The sequence below is a fragment of the Clinocottus analis genome, unplaced genomic scaffold (assembly GCF_023055335.1).
Source record: "Clinocottus analis isolate CAN_PGR_092001 unplaced genomic scaffold, fCliAna1.0.p SCAF_18, whole genome shotgun sequence".
NCBI lineage: Eukaryota > Metazoa > Chordata > Actinopteri > Perciformes > Cottidae > Clinocottus > Clinocottus analis.
Window position 1 is genome coordinate 5,319,129 of NW_027175909.1, and position 12,427 is coordinate 5,331,555.

General features: G+C 41.2%; 1 protein-coding gene across 1 annotated transcript in view; it reads right to left on the reverse strand.

Moving 5' to 3' along the window:
• Positions 1-12,427, reverse strand: part of col11a1a (collagen, type XI, alpha 1a) — a 74,224-nt gene that overhangs the window by 30,841 nt on the left and 30,956 nt on the right. The window contains exons 23-37 of the mRNA XM_068582226.1: positions 12,264-12,317; positions 11,291-11,335; positions 10,819-10,872; positions 9,227-9,271; positions 8,818-8,871; positions 8,615-8,659; positions 6,978-7,031; positions 6,758-6,865; positions 6,556-6,609; positions 5,162-5,215; positions 4,177-4,221; positions 3,972-4,025; positions 3,735-3,779; positions 1,455-1,508; positions 826-879 (exon numbers count right to left, since the gene is read on the reverse strand). Of these exons, the coding sequence (XP_068438327.1) occupies positions 826-879; positions 1,455-1,508; positions 3,735-3,779; positions 3,972-4,025; positions 4,177-4,221; positions 5,162-5,215; positions 6,556-6,609; positions 6,758-6,865; positions 6,978-7,031; positions 8,615-8,659; positions 8,818-8,871; positions 9,227-9,271; positions 10,819-10,872; positions 11,291-11,335; positions 12,264-12,317 (819 nt within the window). The remainder of the gene's footprint in view (positions 1-825; positions 880-1,454; positions 1,509-3,734; positions 3,780-3,971; positions 4,026-4,176; positions 4,222-5,161; positions 5,216-6,555; positions 6,610-6,757; positions 6,866-6,977; positions 7,032-8,614; positions 8,660-8,817; positions 8,872-9,226; positions 9,272-10,818; positions 10,873-11,290; positions 11,336-12,263; positions 12,318-12,427) is intronic.

Consider the following 12,427-nt stretch of genomic DNA (forward strand, 5'->3'; position numbering starts at 1 on the left):
GCAATGCAACACAAGGGCACCTTGTCGCATTTGGACAATCTCTGTTCAGCCTCCTACCATTGCATATTTGTAAACCTTAAAAAAAAAAACAAGATAGGAGCTGCATCAGAGAGGATTTTTCTCCAAGCTCCCTCAAGTCCATCTCTATGAGATAGGAGTCTGAGCCATCTGGATTTACTCAGACAGACTGAAGTGTGTGTGTGTGCGTGTGTGTGTGTGTGTACACATGTGTAAATAGAGATGAGACAAGCAGACAGAGTCAGACAATGGTCGCAAAAGGCTTTGTTTTTTCAAGTTCTGCTTTGAGGGACATGTCTGCCCCTTTGGCATCTCCCTGAGATGTTGTATCACTGATTGTAATCCCAGGCATACAAGGGCAATAGTGATAAGATTTGAAGGAGGGAGAGTGGGGAGATTCAATTGAAGTGCAGCCCACTGATTGGGAGGATCAGATCCGTCCTTCAATCGAAAGGCAATTTGAAGAATGAGAGCTAAAAGGCTCTCGTTGGCAACTTTACCCTTAAAGGTAATGAGCAACTGAGTACCAGTCATTAATACAACAAAAGAATTTTTTGTGGGATTAAAACAAGATTGACCTGTGCACTGAGAGGAGATGTCTAATTAAACATATCTGAGGAACAGAAAAGTTGTGAAGTGTCACACTCTTCACAGAAAATGTCAAAATCTGTGTGAGAAATGATGTTGCATTGTGTTTCCAGTTTGACACGAGGTCATCAGTTTCTACACTCAGCATGACGCTGCAGTCTGAGACTAACAGGAGCCACGCAGGTGAGTGGAAGCTCAAACGTAATCTTTAGGACTCACCGTCTCACCGCGCTGACCAGGGTGTCCGGGCAGCCCGTCCTTTCCAGGTGGGCCCTGTTAGAAAAGAAGAAACACACTTAGTAGGTAACCAAGTCCATACACCATAATCACATACCCATCTGACGTGGATAATGGCATAACGACATTGTCCCTATTGCTGAAATAAAAGTGATTTTGTTTTCCAAGCACTGATATCTTATTATTGCAGTATTGTGTTAAAGGCATAATATATGAGACAAACATATTTTTCCGACAGTAAAGTCCTAGTTAGACTACGAGAACACTAATGAAAAAAAATAACAGGTTCTGTTGAAAGGAACATCATCATTTGCTGACGGCTAAGAGCCGGCTATGAATCTCACCCAAATCGATAGGTGGAAATTACCATTTGCCTCTCGCCCAGAAAATGGGTTCTGCTTCAGTAACAGTTGGACTAATGATCCCTGCCCAGAATTAGGGATATTGCTATGTATTACTGCACCCCTGAACTCTTCAAGTTGAATCAATTCTGACTCATAATGTTTGCAAACTAGGCTAATTTGCCAGTGAAACAGCAGGAGCCATACGGCATCGCTGTTGTTTTTACACAACATTGATCTATGAAGCGTGCAGGAAGGAGAATTTCTTACAGGGGGGCCTTTTGGTCCAGAGAAGCCCACGGGTCCCTGAGGTCCTTGAGGCCCCTGCAGTAGACAAACAAAAAGTCAGCCGAATGAGAGATGCACAGAGAATAAAGTCATGAGTCATGTGGAGGCTGACCGCATCGCGCAGAAAGAAAAGCAAAACCAGTTGAATCAGTTGGAGCGATCGAGAGCCGTCACTATCGCTTTTCACTATCAGCCATACCAAAATAATTTACAATACCAATATTATCGGATTATGTGCAGAAGATATGAAAAATATTTAATGCTATCAATTATATTTATCCTTACCTCTGTTTATTGTGTGATTGTTTATTGTGTGATTCATATTTTCACATGTGTATTTTCAACACAATATTCATATATTTAATTTTTTATCGTCAATACGGACCAGTATATCACAACACACTAGTATATCACAACACCGCTAGAAGGTGAACATGTGGACTATTAATTATGACTATTTTCAGAGCAGCTTGAGAAAGATATCCAGGACAAAACAGTGACGTAAAATGATCGCTGACCGGTGAGTCATTGTTCACCAGCTCATCGTAGCGAGCACGCTGAAATGGCAAAATGCTTCTAAAAGCTTTTTTTGGTGGTAATTAAGTTTTCCATGTGTGGGTGGAGTATTTAAAATGATAGATTCTGAGTGATAATCATGTTATTTATATGAGCCAGACATTAGGGTCGCTTTAAAATAACAGTTTTCTACTGAAGGTTTCAAACATGTTGCATCCCTCACTGTACAGAGTGAGGGATGCAGATCAGCTCACATATTTAATTACTTATTTTATTCAGTGTATGCACTCCTCCAAATAGAAGTGCGTATACATATTTATTTGATTGCAATGACGGTTGAGTGCAGCGGAAATATGAGGCAAGTGAAAAATTATACAAATTAAAGAGAGGAAAGTGGGACCCACACAAAGCATCTGGAACGTGAGGGAAACGAGGTCAGTGTTACTGACGGAGATGATCCTATTTGAAAACTGTGGGATGAAGTTTGTTCAAGTGAAATATGTTGATGGAGGGGAAAAGCTATTTAACAGCACATTGTTGAGGTAACGTGTCGTTTTAGGATTCAGGGATATTAAATCATTTGCATATAAACTATCCAGAACAAATTGATTTGCTCTTTTGTATCCTCATATAAAAATGCCTCAAGCTGACTTTTTAATTCAGGTTTATCTTTAAATCATATTTATTCGTCACATTAGTTTACTTTACTGCTCCTTCGGGACTGATTAAGATATATCATTTCCATAGAAACGTGTGGAAGCTGTTAACAGTACAGAGTTTATGACTTCATATTTTCCAGATATAGTTTCACAACTTTGACTCTGTGACCGCCCACACAGAGTCGTGCATTTCAAAAGCTAAAAGCAGAACATCCAGCAGATTCAAGTAGAGTCTAAGTATTAGTAAAACTTTATCATATGACGCTCATGATTCAGACTCCAGTGTGACATTGGATATGTATTTATTTAAATTAAAGTAATTTCAGGCAAAGATGGGTAAGATCCTATACCTAGCTGCTGCCCTTATGTTCTTGTTTCAGATTTCATCTTACAGAACGGAGGCTCTGAACTCATGAACTCGCCTTCATCATGCTTTGTCAAAGTTATAAATATTAATTTCTCCCTCTGCTAAGAAAATGTCTGCAAACTTGTTGCAGCTGTCTTTCTTGTTTCATGCCTAGACTAGATCAACTTCAAGGCTTCACATTTTCTTTCTTAGGCAAAAAAAATGATGTCGTACTAAAACACCAGTGGAAATGTAACACCATCTAATAAAACATTTAACATGAAGTGCCACTGCAAGAGGGCTATTGTTGTTAGGCAGCTGTAGAGACAATACATTTTACCAATAAGTTAGCCACCAATAGAAATTCCTATAAATCTAAAATAATAATAATAATAATAATAAATGTTGTAGCTTTAGGTTAAAACACAGTAAATGAGACCCAATGTAAAAACAACTGAAATGCTGCTGTCTGTTGAATGAAAGAGGGAACAGGTACACGGCATTAAAGCAAAACCCAAATGAAGCAGCTGTTCTCCATCACAGTAAGTGTTCAGTGTGCTAGCTGCCCCAACCAGGAAACGTTTTAATGTGTTTTGGGGCAAGTACGACTTCATGGAGCCAATAATGAAATTGAATCTTAGAGAAGACTAAATACATTAAAGCCTTTAGGTTTTCTAAATATCATCTTATTGGAGGTGGATGACTCTGAATGGCCCAGAGTCAGACAATATATAGACTTACTCTCTCACCAGGACCGCCTGGAGGACCGTCGTTGCCTGATGTGCCCTGCAACACACAACCACAGATCATCATCAGTTCATGTTTGGATAGGTTTTATATATTATTTGGCAATAGTGCTCGATGGGAGCAGCAGAAGGATGACATGAATCTACCATGGTTTAATTTGTCGAGTCTCATTTCTACTTCATAATACAGCCTAGTAAAAAGCCCCAAATCAGTTTTGGATATCTGGTGTACCTTGGGACCGGGCTTTCCTGTTGGACCTCTGGCTCCTCGACCCCCACGAGGCCCCTACCGAGAGAGAACAAAACTCAATACTATGTGATCATGTCAAATGCTAAAACTGTAAGAATGTGCATAATTCAGTTGGGTAAAAGGTGATTTGATGCTCGTTGATTACAGTTTAATTAATAATGGGAATCATGGAGTGAAAAATGCGTACCGTTGGACCTCTTTGACCTCTTGGACCAGCTTTGCCTGCAATGCCCTGTTAGATAACGAAGACAAACATTTTAGGCACCCGCACATAATTCCTGTTTGTCTTGATGCAACATGAATCCACTTCTGGATTAATGTACAATAATGAACATCTGTCCTACAGAAAAGGGCTCAATTCCCTTAATGGATGACAAACAGCCACAGAACAATTTGTTCACTGTTCTACATAAAAACACTTCAGACTACCAACAAAATACTTAAAAAATAAAGAATGTGAGTTTGGGATAATATAACTAATATCTTTGTTAGATATTAGGAAATAAGGAAACAACAGAATACATTTAAATGATAAGATTGAGCCAAATGCACTTCGAGAATAACAACAAACTAGTAATATTATTCCCACTGGTTGGCTGCCGAGAGGAGCAGAAACAGCCTGCCAGCAAATGCAGCAATATTTTTACAATAGCTGAAAATGGTTTACTGGTTTTAAGTCCACACAGGATGAAGTTTGACTTTATGTATAATGTTGGCAGCTAGTCTTGGCATAAGTGAGATAATGTACGTCAAAGTGTCCATTAAAAGCCTCTGATGTACTAATTTAACCAGTCACTTGATACGGATACTTTTTCAAACACCAACCCCATGAATCAATTGTTTTATTAGGGTGAAATAAGCCAGGAATATGTTGGCCATCTCAAACATGTGCCATGAACTCTTTTTTTTTCTTAAGATTGTCTGTGAGCTTCTTCTTTTCAAGCCGAGTGAACGGGGGAGAGGGTGTCAATGGAAGCTCGATTGTTTCCACGTCGTTTGTTCTCCTCAACATTGATGTCGCTGCTGCTGTTTGTTTTTTGTGCGCCAAGTCACCAGACAGAGGCCTTCATAATAGGAATCAATTATATTTTGTGCTGGGAATTGATGGTGTGATCATTTTCATACACAAACAGGCAAAAGGGTGTATTCTCCGTGAGTGGGTGGTTTCTTACTCTGGCTCCTTTCTCGCCGTTGGCTCCGGGGAACCCAGGGAAACCGCTCGAGCCCTGTCGACATAGAGAGAGATGTCATGGAGATGCTGGATGGGTCAGGGCACGCATGACACTGAGGGCTCGTGCTGTACTGTATTTATCTGCACTATTGTTTGATATCTACAGTTAAACACTGTAGTTTCACACGGTTATCACCATGGCCCTTTATAGAAAATGTAATGTTTTTCTCACATGTTTAAAAATAAAAAAAGGGCACTTTTTTTTCAGCTTAACCTTCCTGAGTTGTTATTGTCTTTCTAAAAAATATGTCTCTGTTCCACTTGAACACCACTATTTAATTCAATAAAGTAAAGCACATTCTCAATATTCCTGTGGAGTGAAAGTTTTACATTCCCGAGAGAATATATCAAATTCACAAACTCTCCCCTCTCTGTTATCTCCACCTTGTTTATCAAGCTCGCAGAGTAGAGGAAGTTTCTCGGGCAAATTCTCAAAACTTATATGATTATGTGGGGAACACACACACGTACAAAAGGAGAGGAGGACTTTAAAACAAAACAAAAGGCTTAGCACAAGACCCCTGTCAACACAAGACAAGGTGACATGATTTCTTTTTTTTCCTTTCGTCAAACTCTGTTGTTAGGGGATTAAAAAGCAGCTTACCCATTCTGCACCACCTCACCACACGTTGCATTGGGGACATTCAATAAGAAATTCAATCAAAGATAAACCATAACTTCCTCACGACTGCTCAATTATGTTTAATACCGTATGTGTAATAAGCTTTTGTAGAACTTTGATTTACTTATTCATGCAGTTCATTATGTTTTTAGATTGTAGGACGATAAAGCCAAATGCATTTTTACCAAATCTGGCAAATCAAAAGTTGTTGCATTAAATTATGTAAATGACCCACTGATAAAGCAATTAGTGACTGATTATAAGCTCTTTGTAATTAGTGCTTCATTAGAAAGTGATACCAACATTTCAACAGGTCACATTGTTAAAAAATACATTAGGGCACGCTTCCTTTTCAGTGCGGTCACATCAACAATGTTGTTTCATCAAAGCAGCGTGAATACCGTGTATTGCATAAATTATCTGCACAAAAGCCCTCATGCTCCCCATGAATGCAGGTAACACTGATCTCCTTTGACTGCCACACTCTACTGGTTCTGCACTAAAATGGTTTATCTTTAAAATCTAAGGGTTTTCACAATGAACAGTTTCTAATAAATCTGTTAATGACCAATGCATTTCATGTGAAGTCATCGGGCTGTCCAGGTGGGGGGGTTGTGCCAGTGCACAGTGATCAATGAGATGTGTTCACAGACAACAGAGCATGTTTGTGCAGTAAAACTTCCCTTACTGTCGCGAGAGAGATGTTAAGTTACCTTCGGTCCTTGTCTTCCTGGATAACCTGGCAATCCTGGAACACCCAGTTTACCCTGCGCGAGAGCAACAGCACACGTCGTGAGCCCAGCAACACAACCTCAGCACATTGAGATGTATTAAAAAAAACAACACACAACTGAGATAAAAACACATGATTCTTGTATAGGCTTTTCAACACCCACGGTCGTTGAGCCCTAATACCTTTTCTCCAGCAGGACCAAGGGGACCTGAGTCTCCGTTGGGGCCAGATCGACCTTTGGGACCCTCAGGACCATCCTCTCCACGGGACCCAATCATGCCAAGCTCCCCCTACAACCCAACGCACACACAGACTATCACAATGCTGTACGGCGGTTGCCTCCATGTAAAGACTAAAGATCTGACTGTCGGAGGTTATTGTATGACAGATGGAGGTCCTCACCCGGTCTCCTTTGATACCCATGTCCCCCTTGAAACCTGGGAAACCATCCTCGCCCTGGAATGAGTCAAAAAAACAAGTTTTCAATTTGCCAGAAATTGTTCCTTTATATCATTATATTGTTATTCGAGGTATTTGTTTATTTCCGACGAGGAGCCATTGAAATGGACCATTTTCTTCATTTCACTGGGGAACTTATGAAGTCTCCTGACATTTTCTGTTCAAAATTCAGCCTGCATACTTTCACTCTGTGAATGACAGGATGAATGCTGCTCCCTGCTGGCCGCAGAGTGGAACAGCATCAGCGAGAGACCGTTAAGCTGTTGAGCTTTATTTACATAAGCTCTATGTTTAGCACCTGCAAACACTGATTTTAAGTATTTGGAATACACTGATGTAATGAATTAAATATGAGGGTCAGATACAACTTCTTTTTTTTAAACTCAGCAAATCATTCAGTGGAGATCTTGCACAATGAAACCATATATGTAGCAGTAGTAATTTTGCGAAATTTGTAATTGTACCAAAGTTTTATAACCATAATCAAAGGGACACTGAGGGACACTGTTGACTGCAGCAGACACTCTGTTTTTTTCTCTCTCTGGTCTGTCACTCGTCCATGTTTTTAACCCTGTCTGATGCATAATGCAGCACACACACACACACACACACACACACACACACACACACACACACACACACACACACACACACACACACACACACACACGCACACACACACCTGAGGTAAAGAGCATCCTTTATTCATAACAAACCCCTTCTCCTCAAGGTTTGGCTTTTGAATCTCTTGCTACAGTATAAATAATTCAATGATTCAAAAAAAAAAAAAGTAAAAACAATGATATGAACACTTTCATTGTTGTGAGAACAACAGCCTTTAGTCAGAGAATGGCTTTTATACAGCAGAATAACTGTATTGATCTTAAATGTAAAAAGGCATATTATAAGGCGTCTTAGTTTAAATTCTACATGGTGACGCACACAGTCCCACACTTCAAAAGTGCTTGAGATGGATTGCAGTGTTCTTTGAGACCAAAAGCCTCGAGCGTGACAGCTTTACGTTCAACAACTGATTGAGGGTCACTCCAAGAAAGGCTCTGTCTCCACTGAAGATGGCTATCGACTGACCTCTGCGTGGCTCTTTCAGGCTGCAGCAGCCGTCCACTCCGGCTCAAAAGAGCCAAAACAAAGTTGGAAGGGCAGGTAGACAGCCGCACTCACAGAGTTTCTGTGATACGAATATGTTCACAGGCCGCTCCCAAACTTTTATTTCGCCATCTGCACCTTCGTCACAAAGTGTTTGTGATGACCACTCTGACGTACGGTACTTGCAAAGCACGTTCAAACCTTTGTGTGTTGATACAACTTGTCAAAGTCTGTTTTAAAAATAGGTCCAACACAAGATAGAGGCATGAGTTGAGTCGCTATGCTATTGTAGACTGAGAGGAGCACATTTTAGTACAGCAGTTGAAATAAATAATTAGCAGTGGGTCTGAATATTTACTGAATCTGCAGAAATATTTTGTTGTTACATTGACATGCACCATTAGATTCATATCCTGTTTTGGCTGCTCGGTGGTGATAATCTTTCTAAAATGACATCTTTTAAGAAGTTTTACCTTCTCTCCCTTCCCGCCCTTGAGACCACGGACACCATCAGCACCCTATTGGACAGGAAAGACAGATAATGACATTATACACATGACAGAACGCAATACAATGCAGTTATGTAAACTATATTAAAAGGGAGGACTTTATCTGGTGAGGAACAGCAGAAACAGCTGATCATGTGGGCATTTGATTGACAGAACTGAAACCGTACCTTGACACCACGAGGGCCAGGATAACCAATCGGACCCTGTGGACCCGAGGGACCCTGGAGAGTGAAGCAGTGCATGGTTACGATGGTAAAGGCTTCACAGTGTTCACCGATGGGATGGAGCACATTACGAATAAATAAAAGGATGAACGTATTGTAGTTACTGTAACTTAGAAGAATATGAATGATCTAGTAGTTGGTTTTCAATTGAGGTCACCAGTTATATTTGATGTACTCACTGACGAATGTAAATACTTTGTCTTGAATGACCTGTGCTCTACATTACAAGACTTGGCTTAAGAATACATTTAAAGGAGTTTTTAGGTTAAAACATTTGTAAATACTACCTTTAGTCCTACATGTAAGTACATATCTCAGCCAAAAGAGTCAAATCCTTTATAAATACACCTACCAGGGCTCCTTTCTCTCCAGCTGGACCCTCCTTACCAGGATGACCCTGTGAAATGAGCAGTGATTGTTTCAATGCTATTTAAAAAAAAAAGAAAACCAAACACCCAACACAGTTTGAACACATCTGTGTTATTGATTGATTGTGTAGTTGATGAAACAATGCATGAAGTTGAATCATCTTTACAAACAACAAGTGTAATGTCTGTGATTTGGCATTAGCATCAAAATCTATGAGGGGGCTTTGCGTGGTCCTAAATCTCTGCTCTCGATGGCAAAGCAACAAAGGTACAGTATATGGGAATGAGAGGCAAGCGATGACCTAACGGCTCAACGGCTCCTGCAGAACTTATGAGCATGTCATTGTTAAAGCTCACAAAGAGTAACCTTCATATGCCTTTTGAAACCAAAGCCGAGCAGTGTTGAACCCATAAAAACATGGTCCATAACTTCAGCCTTTTGTCTGATTCACACCAACAACACGGGTGTTTCCCTGTCACTCGATGGGGAAAGACATGTCACAAGATGGAGTCCTCCTTCCACTGCACTAACTCAGTCCGGCGTGGTGGCCAACGGTGGTGTCAGAGTGATGGGACAGGTAGACATGCCCATGCAGACGGCTCGATACACACCTCCACACACACACATGGAAACCTTTCGCTGCAAACACCTGGCACTTCCAATTTGAGGTGTGAGGTTGAGGCAGAAGGCTGTAAATCACCAGGCTCTGTGGCCTGAGGGCAACTAAGGGCTGCCTGCTTCTTGAATTTACACACCTCTCCTCGCGAGGGCAGAAAGGGAGGAATGACATGAGCTACTGCAGGTCTAGAATAACAAAACTCAAAGGCACATTTCTTATATTTCTTCGCCTTGAGAGATTTCTGAGGCACAGTTCTGCAGTATTTCACAAGAAGGCTCTGTGTGTGTCGTCTACCAAAAGGGAAAGCCGATCAAAATAGTGTATCCACTTTTATTGCTGAGTAGAAAAGTAACGTGCGTGGACACACATGATTAAATCCTAAAATACAGTACTATGCAGCTGGTTACATTTTTAAATGGAGATTAGTAGCTACGCCAAGATCTAAACCAACCTAAATTAAAACTAAATTAATATAATCATCGAATTTTTGGATTGTAAAAATGTCTGTTCCCTTCATGATGGCCACGGAGAACATTTTACACAAAGTGTCCTGCGACAAGCTGAGAAAGGTTTGAACCTGAAGGACTGGCTGGAGAGTAAACGACGCCACACACTACCTGACCTGCAGCCCATGCCCGTATTTTGTGTAACAGTTTCACGAGGATATCTCATGTCATCAGATCTGCTTTAAAAGGGTCATAAACAGGTCAGCTCTGTGCTGGGAGCCGTGGATTGAACTCACAATGTAACCACATCTACGTCCACCACTTTACGAACTTACTCAAACCTGTCGGGTTGTCAAATGGTCTACGTGCTATCGGCCACATCTTTTAGTGCAATAACAAGAGTTTGTTAGTAGTGAAGCTTTGGTGGAGTAAAGTGGGACGATATTTCTGTTTGTGTGCGTGTAATACTGATATACTCTATGTACGTATAAAGGTGATAAGAGCACGCACAGGAGGCCCATCAGCTCCAGGTAATCCAGGCAACCCCGACCTGCCGTGAGGTCCCTGTATGGAGAAACAAAAAGATCAGAGGTCACAAACAAGAACTCTCTATCATCGAGGCGACAACGCAGAGTTCATTCAGAGTGTCCGCAGGTGCCAAAAAGCAGAACACAAGGTTTTTTTTAGGACCTTTCTTTTGTTCCCTGAAGTGGGTATAAGAGAGCAGACTGTCCCTGATTAAACATGGTTAATCAAGATAGTTTCATTACACACATTCGGTTCAGGTTACAAAGCAGAAAAGAGACACAATATGTATGATACAAATGAGTGATTATTGATTGCATCGACTTGACTTTCTAAAACATCTACATTCTGTCTTCATACTTAATGAGTCAATCCCAAACCAAAACAACTATTATTGTTTATTACACATTTTCTGTGTACATTTTCCCTTCAGAAATCACAAAAAAAGGTTACATACTTTTTCACCAGGTGGTCCGATAGGACCTTGAGGACCAGGAAGACCCTACGAGGCAAAGCCAAATAGAAATGAGAGTATGTTGCTGTGGCAACAACAAGCATGCCCAAACACACACGCACACACACACACACACACACACACACACACACACACACGCACACACACACACACACGCACACACATACACAAGCTAGATAAAGTGAAGAGTTTGTTGGAGTTGTAAATACTTGAGGTAGTTTAGTGAGGGATAGTTAAGCTTGAACCTTTGTGTGTGTGTGTGTGTGTGTGTGTGTGTGTGTGTGTGTGTGTGTGTGTGTGCGTGCGTGTGTGTGTGTGTGCACATCCTTGTACAGCTGTCTTTGTTAGAACCAATTTCAGCTTCAAACCTTGAGAGTGTGGATATTATGGAAAGTGAAAACATTGTGTGCGGCCCTCTCCTTCAGGCAGTCCTTCAAAGGCCTGTTGGAGGGTCTAGACTTGGTTTTAAGGTTTAGAGTAACATTTAGTGTAGGTGGTAAGGTGAGGGTAAGTGGCCAAGGAATTGACATGCAATACCTCCACAAGTGTCCTCACAAGTATAGACGTACAGGGTTGTGGTGTGTGCAACGAGAAGGGTCTGTAAGCACATTAGCATCTATCATGCGCGTGGTAGTGCATGCACTTAAATATTTGTGCTGTGTGTGTATATATATATATATATGTGTGTGTGTGTGTGAGCGTGTGTGTGTGTGTGTTGCAGGGGTAATTTGAGGCACTGGAGCTTGCTCCAACAGGTGTGGCAGCTTTGCGGGAATTCCACCAACATAAATAAGACGCTTTCAACTGCACCAACCCTGAAACGTTCCACTATGCTTCAGGAAGGCTGCTTTGCTCTGCGTGTGGAGTTTGTGGCGGCGACACAGGCAGCCATAAGGCCTCAAACAAGTGTGTCTGTGGCCGCCGGGCGTCATAGGTGTGTGATTGATTTGTTTACCTGTGTCCCGGGGATTCCCTGCTGCCCGGGTGGGCCTGGTTCTCCTTGTGGTCCCTGAAAAAAAAGGTGGAAGTGTCAAAACTAAACACTAAGCCCTGATTAATTAATCCTCTGTGTCAAACACTGCCACTTGAATTACACAAATGATTGTTGTTGTCAACAAT